The sequence below is a fragment of the Suricata suricatta genome, chromosome 10, assembly GCF_006229205.1.
Source record: "Suricata suricatta isolate VVHF042 chromosome 10, meerkat_22Aug2017_6uvM2_HiC, whole genome shotgun sequence".
In the NCBI taxonomy this organism is placed as follows: domain Eukaryota; kingdom Metazoa; phylum Chordata; class Mammalia; order Carnivora; family Herpestidae; genus Suricata; species Suricata suricatta.
Genome location: NC_043709.1, coordinates 14,034,992 through 14,052,573, shown reverse-complemented (window position 1 = coordinate 14,052,573; position 17,582 = coordinate 14,034,992). Strand labels below are relative to the sequence as shown.

Here is a 17,582-nt window from a genome sequence, read left to right as displayed (position 1 = left end):
TTTGGAAGCTTCCTAGCACTTAGGAAATAATAACATGTGTTAGTGTGCCAGAACTCACATTTGCATGAAAACTTATTTTCCTCTCAGTTGCTTTTATCCATTGGTTTTTCATTTCCCCCCGGCCATCCCCCCCTTCTCACTCCACGGAACCTTTGGTTAAAGTAATATCCCTGACTTAAAAAAAAAAAAAAAAAAAAAAGGAAGTGCATAGACGGTGGAACAGGATGGACTGAAGTTGGTATGTTCTCAAACTTTCATCCCATTGAGGGCTTCTAGATGTACTGAAATTTCCTAGTGACTTTGGCTTTGTTCTCAAAAGTCTTTGAAAAACACTTAAATCTGGTCATTTTTTGCCTTAGAAACTATTATGAATTCAGTAGATATGTCAAGTGCTTGTTGACCTATGAGGATAAACTTCCTCACTGTAAAGCTGGGTTTTTTTTAAAGCTTATTTATTTTGAGACAGAGAGAGAAGGAGCAGGGGAGGGGCAGAGGCAGAGAGAGAAGTGGACAGAGGATCAGAAGAGCGCTCTGTGCTGACAGCTCAGAGCCTGATGCAAGGCTCAAACTCGTGAATGGTAGATCATGACCTGAGTGGAAACCAGGAGTTGGAGGGTTAACTGACTGAGCCACCCAGGCACCCCTCTAATGCTGTTTTCTGATATCCTGGATTGACCTTTGCACAGAGGCAGTCCTATATGGGGGTAGGGGGTGGGGAGTGGGGCCCGGACATCAAAGGAGGGAAAACTGGATATGATGTCATCCCGACACTGGCCTCATGAGGTAGGTTTTAGTGCCTCCTTTTTACAGATGTGTCAACTGAGGGGAGTTAATGCTCAAGGAATATCTTTTATGTGCCAGGAATTTTTTTGTGTGCTTTTTACATGTTGTCCTTTTAAAGTCTCATAAATCTGTGAGTGGATATTACACATATTTTGTGGTTAAAAATAATGAGGGGCATCTAGGTGACTCAGTCAGTTAAGCGTTGGACTCTTTTTTTTTAATGTTAACTTATTTTTGAGACAGAGCATGAACAAGGGAGGAGCAGAGAGAGAGGGAGACACAGAATCTGAAACAGGCTCCAGGCTCCCAGCTGTCAGCACAAAACCCAATGCGAGGCTCGAACCCAGGAACCGTGAGATCATGACCTGAGCCGATGTCAGACGCTTAACCAACTGAGCCACCCAGTGCCCAGAGTTGGACTCTTGATTTCGCCTTAGAGCATGATCTCACAGGTCCTGAGATTTGAGTCCCAAGTTAAGCTCCGTGCTGACAGCATAGAGCCTGCTTTGGATTCTCTCTCTCCCTCTCTCTCTCTGCCCCTTCCCCACTTGTGTGTGCTCTCTCTCCCTCTCTCTCAAAATATATAAATAAATAAACTTTTTTTAAAATGAGGCCTTGCCGGGGTTTATGTTGCCATTATTAGTTGAGCTGTGATTCAGTGCTGAGTTTGTCTGACCCTAAACCCCAGGCTGGCTCTGTCCCTTTCCATACCCTCCCTTGCTCCCTCATTTGCTAGCTGGGTGACAGAGCAAACATTTCTTAACCTGTCAGCATCTCAGTTTCCTCATCTGTACTGTTTCACAGGAGACATGTAGATGAAAGAGTTTGGTAATCTACAAGGTACTATCCAATGGTAAGCCAGTAGTGTATCATTTTTTGGAGAAAATACTATAACTCAGTTCTATGGAGAGTAAAGCCTATTAAAAATTATCTCTAGGTGGGGGCACCTGGGTGGCTCAGTACGTTGAGTGTCTGACTTCAGCTCGGGTCACAATCTCAAGGTTCAAGAGTTTGAGCCCTGTGTCGGGTTCTGTGCTGACAGCCTGGAGCCTGCTTCTGAAAAAAATTTTTTGATGATCTCTAGGTGGAATTAGTGTGATTTCTTCAGTGCGTCAGAAAGAGGACAGAGTAACCACATTGTATTAGGGTTTTACCTTCTATTGTAAGGTTCCGGGGGACATGACTTGACCTGTGGAAGCTGAATCCATGTTAAAACATATAATTACTAATATTTACAACAATGAGTTATAATGGTTTCTGTGTTTCTGGCTGCACAGATAAATGCTTTGTAGGGATTCACAACAAATCTTTACTTTTTCTTAAGAACTGCATGGAGTCTTTTAGTTTTGAAGGATCAAGATGTAACCCTGCTCTTACCCATTACTTAGTTACAGCCTCTCACACACCTGTAAGATATCCGTTTTGGTCTCCTGGGCAGGTTCTTATGCCATATAAAGGTTTCAGAGAAGCAAGACCAAGTGAGATATATTTACTATGGGGGGGGGGGTGGGAGGGGAAGGAAAACTTCCTGGCTTGATTGGAGGAGCAGCTAATTAACCAAGTCGTTGATAATCTTGAGAAACTTTTCAGGGGTCTTCGATGAGTGGTAATAACACTCTCCATTCCTTTATTCTGCTCTAGCCATGATCAGCACCTTGACATTCTCTTTTCTACAATAGGAATAAAAATAATAAAACAGTATGTTTTGTTTAATCTGTATACTATGGCTGCTTTTAAATGCGGGAAAATGAAATAAAGACTTCTTCATTCACGTCTCTAAAATAACTGTGTAAAACGTGTGAATAAATATAATATACCTTGCTGAGAGGAGTGGTTGATAAAGAAAAGGACAAAGGCAGTTTTAAAAGAGAACTTCGCTGTGGATAAAAATGCTTCAAGAGATTTTTAATGTGGTTTTGTTTGAAGCCCTACGGAGAATAAGGCAATGCCTTGAGATGACTTTTGAGGAAAAAAACAAAACAAAACAAAAAGCAATAAAATTCCATTGCAATCTTATAACATTTTTTAGAGAAAAAAAATCAGTTTTTCTGGAAACTTCCTGATGACTTCTAGGAGGAGCACTAATCCAGGAATGAGACCTTTATTATTTTTTGAATATTCATTTATTTTTGAAGGAGAAATGGAGACCGAACATGAGCAGGGGAGGAGCAGAGATAGAATCCAAAGCGGGCTCCAGGCTCTGAGCTGCCACACAGAGCCCTATGTGGGGCTCGAACTCACAAACCGTGAGATCATAACCTGAGCCAAAGTCGACGCTTAACGGACTGAGCCACCCAGGTGCTCCAGGAATGAGACCTTTAAAATGTTCAATCTTCCCTTTATCTGTGGATGAATGCTTAACTAACCATTAGACAATTTGAGTCTTAAAAAGAACAAAACAAATGACCAAAAAGTTAAGTAGAAGCAGAGTTTTATGGAAACAGTACATTCACAAAAGGAGAAACATTTACATGTCCTTCAAGATCTTTCCTGTTGTTTTTGCCACTCAGCCCAGACATATTCATTGATTATACTGTATTTTTTTCTAGAATATTCCCTGTGGTTTGTAACTCTGACTAATCAAATCTCTGTGACACCCCACAGTGTACCATACCGAGGGTGCAAAGGAGGAGGAGCCACGGTGGGCTGTGGCAGAGTGTCCCCGTGGCCTGGGTCAGCACTGCCATCCCCTGCCTGGTGACCTTGGGCAAGCCCTTGACTTCCATGGTCTCAGCTCTCTATGCTAGGACATGGGAAGTTTAGATTGCATGATGTTTTAGGCTCTTCCACTCTAGGATGCCATCCATCTAACATATGCCCAGTCCTGGACTCCAGGAAGCAAACATCAAGAAGACATGGCCGCTTCCTGCCTCATAGAGCAGCAACCGTTTCTGTATCATTTTTTTCCACTAGAGAAATCCAGGGTCAGAGCAGCAGCTTACTGTTTTCTGAGTCCTTGTTGCTGTTACAATGCCTTAAAAACAAAACAGAACTACGTAATTTTTTGTTGAATGCAATTTGAGGAACCTTGCAATCTGAAGGGAAAATTAACCTATTTCACCTCACTATGGTGAAAAAAAGGTATACAGGGTGTAACTGATGTCCAAAATGAAATATGTTATCAGGGTACATGAGTCTCTGGGTGGCTCAGTCGGTTAAGCGTCCAGTTCTTGCTTGGTTCAGGTGTTGACCTCAGGGTCATGAGTTCAAGTCTCATGTTGGGCTCTGTGCTGGGCGTCAACACTACTTAAAAAAAAGAAAGAATGAAAAATGTTATCAAGATACATAGAAAAGGGAGTTATTTCAGCTTCAAGTGAGTAGAAAACGAAGAGGAAAGGCTTTGGGGGGTGCAGCATTTGGTAGGTGAAACAGAGTGAGGATTATAGGCAGAGGACCCAAGGGTGGGGAAACAGGTTCCTTGGAGGCAGGAATTTGTTTAGAGAATAACAGGACACTAGAAAGATTCTAGAAGGCATTGAAATCCAGGCTAAAAAATACTTGAACTTTAATTTTTAGACAATGGGGAACGATTGAATTTTTTTTTCATGGAGAGAGGGGGAAAGGTTGGGTGCTGTGGTTGAGGATCAGTCTGGCTGCAGGAAGCAGCAGCCAACAGGGTATTACAGTAATGAAAAGAGAGGGAGGGAGGGTCTCCGCCAAGCCAGTGGCCCTGGAAATGGGGAGGAGGGATGGGCTGGGAGGTGATGTGGTGTGGCCCCTGGAGGCTGGGGGTGGGGGAAGGGAAGAGGGAGCAGCGGAAGATAACTCCTCTGAGTTGCCATCAACTGAAACCGGGAACACAGAAAGAGGAGCAGATTTAAAAGGTAAAAGTCGTGTGTTGGAGATGCTGGATCACAAACACTGGCTACTTCTGTCCACAAGCGGCTGGAAATGCCAGTGTCCAGATCAGGAGGGAAGAGACCAAGACAGCTGTGGATTTGGGTGTCCTACGCCTTTGGGCAGTGATGGGAGTGGCTGTGAGCTCCGGGCTGACTGAGGACAGGAGGAGAAAGCTGAAGCAGGTCTCTCTAAAGGAGTGGCAGGAGACGAAATGGCTTCGAAGAGGACTAAGAAGTTGGAAGGAGAACGAGCCAGTGTGAGATCATGGCAATTACAAGCAGGTATCTTTTTTTTTTTTTTAAAGCAGGTATCATTTTATGAGAAGGAGGAAGTGGCTGACAGCATCACATAAATCAGGGGTGTCAGGGTGCTGCTTAGGTGTGAGGGGGACCGATTGGATTTGGCCACTAGAAGGTCACTAGAAACCTTTGTAAGGGCAAAACAGGGGCGGGAAGAGAAAGCAGAGGTAAGTTGAAGCCCGCCATTTCGAGATGCTTCTCAGCGAATGAGAAAGACAGCTGGAATGATGTGAAGAGAAACCCAAGGGAGGAAAAGGTGGCGTGTCAAAGGTTGTTCTGAGCCTGGGACCTTACAGATGCAGGAGTTCTGGTCCATTCAGAGGCTCATAGGTGACAAGGTTTCAAGGAGTCTTAAGGCAAGTGAAGGGGAGGGTCCTAGGAATTGGGGGAAGATAAAGAACCGGAAGGGCAAGGGGTTGGAAGGTAACCAGTGGAGACTGAGGTGGGTGTTGAAGTCACTGAAGAGATGGAACAGGGGGAGGCAAGGCACATAAAACGAGAAAAGGGTTGTATGGAAGTAGGACGCTGGGTTTAGTATTGTTCTTAGGTGCTGCCTGGCTTCAAAAACATTGAGATAATGGTGTCTAATGACTTGGTTAAAAAGTTGCACAAAATCCTCTGTGATGACATAACCCTTTATATGATATTTCTGGGGTGCCTGGGTGGCTCAGTTGGTTAAGCATCTGACTTCAGCTCAGGTCATGATCTCTTGAGTTCAAGCCCTGCATCGGGTTGTGTGCTGACAGCTCAGAGCCTGGAGCCTGCCTCGGATTCTCTGGCTCCCTCTCTTTCTGACCCTCCCCTACTTGTGCAGGCGCTAGGTTTCTCTCTCTCTCTCTCTCAAAAATAGATAAACATTAAAAAATCAATGATATTTATATTTATTTTATATTTTATCATTTTGTGATTGTAACTTTGGAAAGTTCACCAGCATTTAGTATAAGAGATGATGATGATATATACAACACACCTTGCCCCAAGAGTCTGGCAGCAAAGGATGCTCAATAACGTATTCATTTCCTTCTGTCTGTGGCTTCTGAGGTTAAAAAAGATACTCTTTTTATGTAGAACAACCTCTGTGGAGGAACCAGCACAGAGTAAATGCAGTGGATCAAGGGCTGAAGAGAAAGAGAAAAATAGTATCTTACTTTTTTCCCTTTGTGGAATTTCTGGGAACAGAGGAAGGAGAGTAAAATAGCTTTGGGGCACCTGGGTGGCTCAGTCAGTTAAGCATTTGACTTCAGCTCAGGTCATGATCTCACAGTTGGTGGGTTCAAGCCCCTCATCAGGCTCTGTGCTGACAGCTCAGAGCCTGGAGCCTATCTTCAGATTCTGTGCCTCCTCTCTCTGCCCCTCCCCTGCTTGTACACACACTCTCTATCTCTCTTAAATAAAATAAAACATTAAAAAATTAAAAAAAATGCCTAGGGAAAAAGACCAGGGTTTGGAGAGCAGAATTGGGATGCCCTTCAGTCATCCAGATGTGGAGAGATGGCATCGGCTCCTTTGACCAACAGTTTTTGATCCATGGGGAATATAATGTCAGCCTTGGAGACCTGAACCTAACTCGCATCGTCTTGACCCCAGGGGTTATTCTGCCCTTTGTGGAATTTGAGAGAGGAAGGCATTTCATAGGATGAGTCAGCGTTACCCAACTACAACCAAGCCAACCAAGGTTTCAGGTGGTGCCTTTCAAAAGCTTTTGAGCTGTTTCTGTCTAGACAAAGGTTTTCTTCAGAGCTCCCAAAGTCATCATTGTCATCTCCAAAAATGGGTAGCAATGAGACTCTTGGTGGAGATGTGGAATGGTGGAGGCCTTCTCTGCAGAGCCATCACTAAAAAGGCAGACTCTAGGGGCATCTGGGTGGCTCAGTCAGTTAAGCATCCGGCTTCGGCTCAGGTCATGATCTCACTGTTTGTGGGTTTGAGCCTTGCATCAGGCTCTGTGCTGACAGCTAGCTCAGAGCCTGGAGTCTGTCTTCAGATTCTGTGCCTCCCTCTCTCTCTGACCCTCCCCTGCTTGTGCTGTCTCTCTCTGTCTCTCAAAAATAAATTAAAAAACACTAAAAAAAAAAAAGGCAGACTCTATCCCCAGGTGAGCTCTCTGGGTCCTTCTCTGTCAGCCACCACCAACCCCATCATCTCCTCATCAGGCAGACAGGCTGCTGGGAGACAGCAGAGGCGCCTACAAGGGCGTTATATTTTCCTTATTGGCCCATGAAACCATAGAACCATTTCTAGCTCTGTGATGATTTTCACTGTGTTGTGTATGTGCTTTATTCACAGGCTCCCTGGGTGGTGAGATGGGTTTTTAATCCTTCCATAGTTATTTCGTTGTGTCCTTTGGTGAAAGCCTGTCAGCAACCTTTTCATGTTGGGTTACTCATTGTCATTAACCATGGCCAGAATGAAACCACAGATGCGGCAGAAGGAAGTGCATCCAGAGGATAAAACTCTCCAAACTGGTTTTTGCCTCCAGAGCAAGCCTGGAGGGGGCCCTCCTGAAGACATTTGTCATTTCCCTGATGGTGGGGGAAACATCGCTGAAGGAGGAATCCCAGTCATGGGACTAGAAAGAGCTTTGGAAGATGACCTGAGATCTCCCCGGGGGTTTTAGTGAAGTGAAAGATTAAACCGTGCAGGGCCGAAGTGCGTCTCTTCTCTCCTAAAACCTCTAAGTGACAGAAATTCTCCACCAGCTAACATTTCCTGGGAGACTTACTAGGTGGCAGGCTAGTCCTTTATTCGTAGTAGTCCCATCTGATCATAGCCATCTTATGAGGTATGTATTTATATCACTTCCATTTCATTTTATTTTTTAAAGTTGATTTACTTATTTTGGAGGGGGAGGGGCAGAAAGGGAGAAAGACAAAGAGAAAAAGAATCCCACGCAGGTTCTATCTACACTGTCACCTCAGAGCCCAACACGGTGCTTGAACTCACAAACTGCGAGATTGTGACCTGAGTCAAAGTTGGATGCTTAACCGACTGAGCCACGCAGGTGTCCCCACATACCTTTTTTAAAATGTTTATTACTTATGTATTTTTTGGAGAGAAAGGGGGGTAGAGAGTGTGCACAAGTGGAGGAGAGGCCAAGAGAGAGGGAGAGAGAGAATCCCACCAACCATGAGATCATGACCTGAGCTGAAATCAAGTCGGAAGCTTAATCAACTGAGCCATACAGGCCACCCTACCACCAATACTTTTATATGTCATTATGATCTATTTTTAAATTATTTCAAACTTACATTAACACTGCCAGACCAGTACAGAGAACTCCTGTACCTCCATTCTCCCACATTCCCCAACTGTTCGTATTTTATGGCATTTGTTCCTCTGCCCACTCTAATTAAGTGCTAATAATCTTTAGTCATTTTGGGAGTCTTCAGACATGAGGTCCCAGCACCCGTCAGCACTCCAGTATGTGTTTTTCCCAAACAAGATCTCATGTGTGTTTTTCCAGCACCACCAAGCAATTCTCCCATTCTCAGTAGACAGTAGCAGGTGTCCTACAATTTAGCTCAATTCTGACACTATCTACTTGGAGGTAGCCTCAGTCCCACAAGACTGCCCCCAATTCAGAGATCAACTGCAAGTCCAGGTTGTTACCAGTGATTCTGACTCACTGGCTATAAATCAGAGGCTCCTCGGACTCCCCTCTTCAGAAGGGGACCCTCCTCCTCTCATCAATCATTTTGCTAGAGTGGCTCACAGAACTCAGGAAACCAGTTTACTGACTAGATCACTGGTTTAATACAAAGGATATTAAAGGATATGAATGAACAGCCACATGAAAACATTCATAGAGAGGTCTGGAAGGGTCCTGAACATAGAAGCTTCTGTCCCTTTGGAGTTTGGGATGCTCCATCCTCCTGACATGTGGTTGCATTTTGGCTCACCAACTTGGATGCTCTCTGAACCCTATCATTTTGGGTTTTAATGTCATGACATAGACATGATTAATTAAGTTATCAGTCATTGGTGATTGAAGTCAATCTCTAGCCATTCTCCCTTCCCTGAGATCGGAGGTGGAAAGTGACAACCTTCTGATCACCTGGAAGGTTCCTCTGGCAACCACCCCCATCCTTAGGGGCTTTCCAGAGTCCCCTCATTAACCCAGGTGTGCTTGAAAGGGACTTGTTATGAATAACAGACCCCTTAATTGCTATTGTCTTAGGAAATTCCAAAGGTTTTAGGAGCTCTGTGCCAGAAACCAGGATGAAGACCAAATATGTATTTCTTATTACAAATCACAATACCACCCAAGGATACTAACATGCATAATCACCAGATCAAGAAGTCAACATTTATATAACACAACTGACCAATCCACAGAATCTGTTCAAATTTCACCACTGTCTCAATGATGTCAGTTTTTCCTTTTGGTCCAGGATCCTATCCAAGAATATACACTGTCATGTTGTTCAGACTCCTTCAGTCTGCAACAGTTTGTCAGCCTTTCCCTGTCTTTGATTTGACAGTTTTGAGGGTCCATACCTTCATTCTGCAGGAGGACCCTGAGCCTGGGTCCATCGAATGTTTGCTCATGACCAGACTCGGGCCATCACTGCAGAGAGGAACATCTCAGAGACGGTGCTGTGTCCTTCCCAGTGCCTTCTGCCAGGAGACACAGCTTGTCCCATCGTTGGCCATGTTAATCATGACCACCTACTTTTGTTGGAGTCTGCTGGTTTCTCTACCTCAAGTTCACCATCTTCCCCTTTGTAGTTGAATAGTGTTTGGGCAGAGAGAGGTAGCCCAATATTACGTCAGGATCTTGTTCTTCACGAGACTACCGTCACCTGGGCGTGGTATTCACTGATAACTCCCGTTTGCCCCAGTCACCTCCACAGTGACTCCCAAATGTTGACTCTATTTCCATTAGTCCTTCCGTACTTATTCGTTGGCATTCTCCTATAAAGAAGGGCCTCCCCTACTCTGCTATTAATTTACTCATTTATTTTTATCAGTTTGGACTCATTCCAGAGGGTTGTAACATATTAATCTTATTATTTTTGACAAAAATATTATTTCTAATTATTGAACTTGCTTCTAATTTGACTGGGGGAGGGGAAGAGCTTCTTCAAACTGATTCCTTTTGACATGTCCTATCATTGATTGAATCTTTCATTATTTTCTGGTGCAAGATCTCTCTCCTTTCTCTCTCACATGTGTACACACACACACACACACACACACCTAACAAGCATTAAAACCCACAAATGACATGCAAACGTTTGTGTGCTTGTACGTTTTTCTGGGGAGAGAGTTGAGCCTGCCTTTCATCAGATTCTCAGAGAAGGTCCCCAACCTCTGAACATTTAAAAACCATGATGAATACCTCAAGGAATTCCTCGTGATTTTTTCAGATCAACCATTTTTTTTCAGATTCCTTATCTTTGGGTAGCTTGGAGGGGCTTTAACCATCTTGCTATCTTAATGAACTTCGTCCTAAAAGAATCTCCCGCTTACAGGAAATGCTCAGTGAATGTTAGCTGTTAGGACTGTGAGGGAGGATTCTCTGCTGGGGGTGGGGGGCTAAGCACTTCAGAGTCTGAGTCCTGAGTATCTTAGTGGAGTTCCTAGTCCAACTGGTTGTAGAACTTACTGAAGTAAAGATAACGGAAAAAAAAATAAAATAAAGATGGTGCCACTTGGACCCCAAGGAGGTAGGCGTTACTTCCTGCTGTGCCCCACGTAGAGGCTTCTCCAGCCTTATGAACTGAGCAGCCCAGCACGGGGACAGCCCTGGCATGGGAAGATGTCCTGTGGAATCATCCGGATGGTCCTGGCTGCTTCAGTGTCCTCCCTCCCCGTTCCCCAGACTGTCAGTGGTTAGGTTCTTTCAGTTAAGGTGGGAAAATACGTGTTGTTCCGAGATGATCTTGCTCTCTCTTTCCTGAAAGGCCAGAGCCTGTGCTGTTTCATCTTCAATGATTTGTGAATTATTTGGTGGGGTTCATGTCACGTTATTGCATGTTACAGAGTATTTTCTGGAAACTTCCTACAGGCAGGCCTAGGAATTTTGTTGCTGTTGTTGTTTAATTGTAAGACAATGTGAGGTGTGGGTAAAGGTCCCAGCCAAAAATGAGAGCCCTTCACTCTGGCCCCAGGTCCTCAGCAACTTGCTGTGTGAAGCTGGACAAATTAGTCAAGGTCTCTGAGCTTTGTTTTCTCACGTGTCACAGGCAGCTGGATTATGGGCTGGCACCCTCGGGATTATGTAACTCTACCTTATGAGTTCCTGCAATATTTGACTCTGCAAATGTTTATCTTATTTCCATGTGTAAATGAAGAGAACCATTTAAACTTGTTTCCTCTTTGAAAGAAGGAAGGGACCTTGTCTGCCTTTGTCCTCTGCTGGGTCCCCAGGACCCAGGACATGACTCACACAGAGCAGACACAGTAAGCCAGGCGGGCACCACCCTGCTTTCGTGGGGTTCACACTCTTCTGGGGAAACAAAGAAAAGTACAAAGTTCCAGTTATAAAATAAATAAGTCATGGGGGTAAGTACAGCGTAGGGAATGTGGTCAATGATATTGTAGGAACTTTGTATGGTGACAGATGGCAACTACGCTTCTCATGGGGAACACTGCGGAGTGTCTGTGATTGTCCAGCCAGACACTATGCTGGACACCTAAGAGCACTGTGTGGCAGCCATACTGCAACAAAAAATATAATAAGTTTGTAAGGTGACAGACGCTAACTAGATTTCTCAGGATCATTTTGCAATGTATAAAAATATTGAATCACTGATGTGCTTCTGACATTAATAGTGTTTTCTTTTCCTTCTTTCTTCTTCCTTCCTTCCTTCTTTCTTTCTTTCCTTCTTTCTTTAAATTTACATCCAAGTTAGTTAGCATATAGTGCAATAAAGATTTCAGGAGTAGAATCCAGTGATTCGTCCCTTACGTATAACACCCAGTGCTCATCCCGACACGTGTCCTCAAGGCCCCTTGCCCATTTAGCCCATCCCCCCCACCCACAACCCCTCCCGCAACCCTGTTTGTTCTCCATATATGTCCCTGTTTTGTCCCTCTCCCTGTTTATATGATTTTTGCTTCCCTGCCCTTATGCTCATCTCTTCAGAATCTTAAATTCCACATAGGAGTAGCCATATATTTCTGTCTTTCTCTAATTTTGCTTAGCATAATACACTCTAGTTACATCCATGTTGTTGCAAGTGGCCAGATTTCATTCTTTTTGATTGCCAAGTAATCCTTCCTTGTGTATATATGCCACATCTTCTTTATCCATTCATCTGTCAAAGGACATTTGGGCTCTTTGCATACTTAGACTACTGTCAATAGTGCTACTATAAACATTGGGGTGAGTGTGCCCCTTTGAAAAGGCACACCTTTATCCTTTGGATAAATACTGAGTAGTGCAATTGCTGAGTCCTAGGGTAACTCCATATTGTTTTTTTTTAAGGAAACTCCATATTGTTTTCCAGGGTGGTTGCTCCAGTTTGCATCCCCACCAGCAGTGCAAAAGAGATCCTCTTCCTCCGCATTCTTGCCAACGTCTGTCGTTGCCTGAGTTCTTAATTTTAATCATTCTGACAGCTGTAAGGTGGTATCTCATTGTGATTTTGATTTGTACTAATAGTTTTGTATGTCAATCATACCTCAAAAAAAAGAGGAATGTAAGTATTCAAAGAACATTTTTAAAATGTTTATTTATTTATTTAGAGAGAATGTGTTATGGGGAGGGAGGGAGAGAATCCCAGGCAGGCCCTGCGCTGTCAGCACAGAGCCTGATGTGGGGGTTGATCTCACGAACCATGAGATCATGACCTGAGTGGAAATCAAGAGTCGGACGCTTAACTGACTGAGGCACCCATGAGTTGCCAAAGAACATTCTTTAGCTGAACCTGCATTTAGCAAGTTAAGCTTCCTGGGGATTTTCAGTGGGTTTGTACTCACATGAAATCTTTGTCGAGGGCATAAGTCACATGAGAATCACATAAGCTCTACTTGGAGGATCTTTGCAGCACACACTCCTCCAAAAGTTTGGTAGAATATTTACCTTTTTAGGGAAAATGGGAATAACATGAGAACAGTATGAAAAATGGGAAAAATAGTATTTACTTCATTGATTTGTTCTCAGGTGAAAGGGAGTGGCTCCATGTAAAAGGCTGACACCAGTGCCTGGGACACAGTACATATTATGAAATGGTAGCTGTTGTTTTGCTATCAAAACAACCACTTGCCCAAATATCATATTGAAACACATTAGTGATTTGCTGGTCACGCAGTCCAATGACTCTCAGATTCCTTTTCTCAGCAGCACCAAACGAGGTTAATTGAGAAACTTGCTCCCACATCTGTGGCCACACGGTTTAATAGTCTGTTCCTGTTCAGTCCCAGCAGACTGTGAGCCCTGAGGGCAGGGACCGGGTCACCAGCCCCAGCATTCAGGACAGAGGCTGGCTGGTTCTCAGGAATTGCTGGAAGGACCGGGAGTGCCACCAATGCAGAGATGGCTCTGCTGGCCTTGTGTCCTGACCTTGGCTTCTCCTTCTGCTCTCAGTAAGCAGGGCTTTAAGGTCCATCTCTGACCTGGTTCTCCTGCAAACCTCGCTTTCTCTGAAATCGAATGATCCATTTAGAATCTCTCTTCTGAGCTCCTGCAGCTCTAGGGGTCCTGCAGCATCTTAAATTCAACGGGTCTAACTCCAAAGTCACAGGCCTTTGGGAATCAGTTTTTCCCAGTACTTCTCGGTTTCTGAGAGGGGGACCTGTGTTCAGTATCCCAGGCACAAACTCCTTGATTCACTGTTAACTCATCTTCTATACTTCGTCTTATCACTATACGAGCTAGGAATCTTTTGGTTGCAAGAAATTTCAACTCAAACTGGCTTAGGCTCTTACGTAACTGGGAAATCCAAGAAATCCTGCTTCCACAGAGTCCAGAAGTTTAAATCTAAGGTCACAGGACCTCCCTGCCTTTCTACCCCTCAGCTCTGCTTCCCTTTCTGTGGGTTCCATTCCCAGGAAATTTGCTCACGTGGCAAGATGGCCGTCAGCAAGTCCAGGCTTCTCCTAGCAACACCGGGGCAAAGAGAGCACCTTGTTGTCTGGTAATATAGCCGCCCCTCCCCTCCCCGGGAAGAGCTTTTATTCTAACTGGATCATGTACCAGTTCTCAGTTTCTGGGCCTGGGGGCTGGAAGTGAAGGAGGTGATGCTGAATATGCAGGTCTGGGCCTAGGGGTAGGGTCGATTCATCAGACCACCTGAACAGAGGCTGGGGGTGGAATGGTTGTCTAAGAAATATATGGGTTCTGTCACCAGGAAAAAAGAGGACTTACGTGGGGGAGGAGACTCGCTAAGGAGACACCTGCCAGTCTGAGAGATGGCAGGCCAGGATCTGAACAGGTAAGTGATGGAGGCACAGAAAATAGAGGCATCTTAAAGATATCCAGGAGTTAGAACTGACAAACTTGTACGAGGGTGAGAAGAGAGGCAGGAATCTAAGATGACATTAATTTCTGGCTTAGGGATTGGTGGGTGGTAACGTCTTTCCCGAGACTTGGAACAGATTTTAAAGCAGGAAAATTGATGACCGAGTTTACATGTTCAGTTTGAGACGTTTATGGATCCTTAGGTAGAGATGCCCAGTGGATGTGAATTGGAGATGAATGTGGGGTCACCAGACATAGGTGATGGTTGGAGTCATGGAAATGGGCGAAAATGAGCCATGATAAATGTAATGTCCACAGTGAGGACATTTTAACTTAAATGTTAAGTTAACCCAGTGAAAACGTTTTAAGGAGTGTGCCAAGAGTGGTTAAGAGTCAAATACTACAGAAGGTATATAAAAAGCTAAATTGGTCCATCTAATTAGCGACTACAAAGTAACTGGTGACTCTGGTGAGTAGCTGCATTGGAATGGTAACAGGACAAGCCAGGATTAAGGAGAATCAAGGACGGATGGGAGCCGAGGAAGCACAGGCTTAGGGCGAATGTATTCCTCTGAAGGAGCTCGGCTGGGACGGAGGATGGGCCAGAATACACAGTGTCTTTTCCCTAAAGCACGTGTTCTTTGTGGTTATCAATCAACACTTAAATTGCTTTTAGTAGCTTTTGTTTTAAACATATGCACATCTGTTCTACATTCTCAACTAGACTGTTTTTTTTTCTTTCTTCTCTCTCTCCCTTCCTTCCTTTGTTCTTCCTTTCTTTCTCTCTTTCTCTCATTCTTTCTTTCAAGAGCAAGTGCACGTGTGAGCAGGGGGAGAGGGACAGATGGAGAGACTCTTAAGCAGGCTCCGTACTCAGTGCAGAGCCCAACGTGGGGCTTGATCGCATGACCATGAGATCATGACCTGAGCCAAAGTCAAGAGTTGGATGCTCAACCGACTGAGCCACCCAGGTGCCCTAGTGTGAACGTCATCAGGACCAAGAATGGTACTCTGCCCACAGTGAGAACGAAACGCTTGTCGACTGACAAAACACGAACTGGAACTGGAGCAAGGGCGTCCTTACATCAGTAACCTGAGCCAGCGTCTTGGCGCCAGACTGCAGTTTTTCTCCCACTATGGGAAAGTGAGGCGAGGCACAGTCCAGAAGACCTTCTAGAGCTGACGTCAACTCTGAGCGTTGGGAAGTGGCTCCAGGGGGCTGGAGTCCCTGCAAGGTGCTGGGGATTTTGAGGCTAGCTGTAATTTACGGATTTGTGGACTATACAACAAGGCAAAAGAGAGGCCTGTTTCATACGTTCACCCAGCAGAATAAATCCTTTATACTGCAGTTCATCACAGAACCCTTAATGGTGGTCGGAATCTCCGACCTGCCTCAGCAAGGCCAAGCAATCCCATCTAAAGAGATGCTTGTGAGTGCTCCACATTACAGGTTCCAGACTGGACTTGGCTGGTTCTAGTGCTGAACGGGAAAAGCAGCACAAAATGGTCCCATGAGCTAGTGTGACCTCAGGAAAACAGCATTAAACAGGACAGCTCTAAGACCTCGTTCTCCAAGCCTCTATGTCATTAGCTGGGTGCCCTTGGGCTAGCTGCTAGATGCTTCTGAGGCTGTACTCTAATTTGTTATGAGGGGATAATACCTACCTTGCCAACCTCATTAAACTCTAGTGAATGGTGCACATAATCCTCCTTTCTTCCCTCATTAAGAACTAAAACCATATATAAAAGCGATGGTAAACTACAGAGCAGGATTTTTAACCTATTAAGTACCTACTGTAAGCTTGGCACTTTGTTCATGCACTACGTCTCTGCAAGGTCCAACTGGGACCACCAGTCACATGACCGTCTCCCGTAAATCCTCCTCTCCTGGGATCACTGGTGTTTCACATCTCAGATACCGGTTTTCGAACAAAAGCTTTTAAAGACCCAGATCTATTAAAGCGACTTGGCAGCCCTCCCAGCGTGCCTGATCGGAGATTAACGGCATCTTCCGAACCAGCAAATCCAGATGGCCACGGACCATGTTCTCTGGCTCTAAAAATCCCAGAGGCCGAGCACCGGGGTAGATGCAGAAAGCATGATGGAGGTGAGAAATGACCACAGATGTGTGAGCTGTGGGCCGGAACCGCGAGCACGGGGAGGGGCGTGTGTCTCAGCGACACAGGTGAGGTCTGGGAGGAGCTTTCAGAAATAAGGGAGAGGAAAACTATCACGAATGTGGGAAAAACATGCAGTCTGAAGCAGGAAAAAGAAATACAGGAAAGGCTAAAAAAAGAGAAAAGTTTAGTTATCCTGTGCTTCAGTTTTTGAAGGTTCTATGCAGTATAATTTGGAGATCAAAGTGGGATTTGCAAGATGAATTCAGTATTTAAGCCTTCGTTTCCTTGCTGCCCCAGGAAAAGTTGTAACGTTAGAAATAAGTGTTCCTATTTTGCTTACATCCCAAGAAGTGGTGTTCCCACCATATGCTGGTGACGGGGGTGTAAGCGAATGTGAGGTTTTGAGAATGTTAGTTATAAACAGACTGCCTTTAGAGGTCCTCAACGAGGGACGGAGATGTGCAGTGCTAACCTCTGCGTGTCTGATCACAGGGAGTTCTGGCTGCGCGTGCGCACTGGCCTATTTTTATTTTTATTCAGCGCCATAGAAACAGCCGGTAATGTCTGCTTCATTTGAACATTTATTTTTAAGTGGCGCTCTGCCTCAAATGGGAAAACAGCATCTTTAGAACAAGGAAAACGTCTGTCTGTCTTTCTGAACTCAAAACGTTAACCATTACTTCCTTCCATCATTGGCGGGGCCCAGCTCGCTGCGAATGCGGCGGCGAGGAGAGCTTACTCGGCACAAACGCCATCGCTAAGCCGTTCTCGGCGCTTGCCCTTCTCACCGCTCCTCCTCTTACTTCCCTGAAGAGTCACTTTCAAAGCATCTAATAAAACTCAACATATGTATTTAAGATGATGCATAGCATTTCTTGCACTGACATCAGTGCAGGCTCTGGGAGGAGAGCTTGCTTTCAATTAGTTTCAGATGACAAGGCCCAGTTAGAGGGAGTCTACACTCCAACCCGGTCTCACCTCAAGAGAACCTAGCGCCTGCCAGGAGTCTGCTCCTCACAGTGACGTGCCCTCCGGCGCTCACCAGTCACCTGCATCCTTGTCATCTGTGCGCGGCAGTGGCTGGGCCAGGCTGCAGGCCTTAGTGACCTAAATTCACTGCATCAAGACTCCTAC

At 44.9% G+C, this 17,582-nt stretch overlaps 1 protein-coding gene across 1 annotated transcript in view; it reads left to right on the top strand.

The window, feature by feature from the left end:
• Window positions 1-782, top strand: part of ASCL4 (achaete-scute family bHLH transcription factor 4) — a 1,264-nt gene extending 482 nt beyond the window's left edge. The window contains exon 2 of the mRNA XM_029955422.1: window positions 687-782. Within this exon, the coding sequence (XP_029811282.1) occupies window positions 687-782 (96 nt within the window). The remainder of the gene's footprint in view (window positions 1-686) is intronic.
• Window positions 783-17,582: the final 16,800 nt, after the last annotated feature.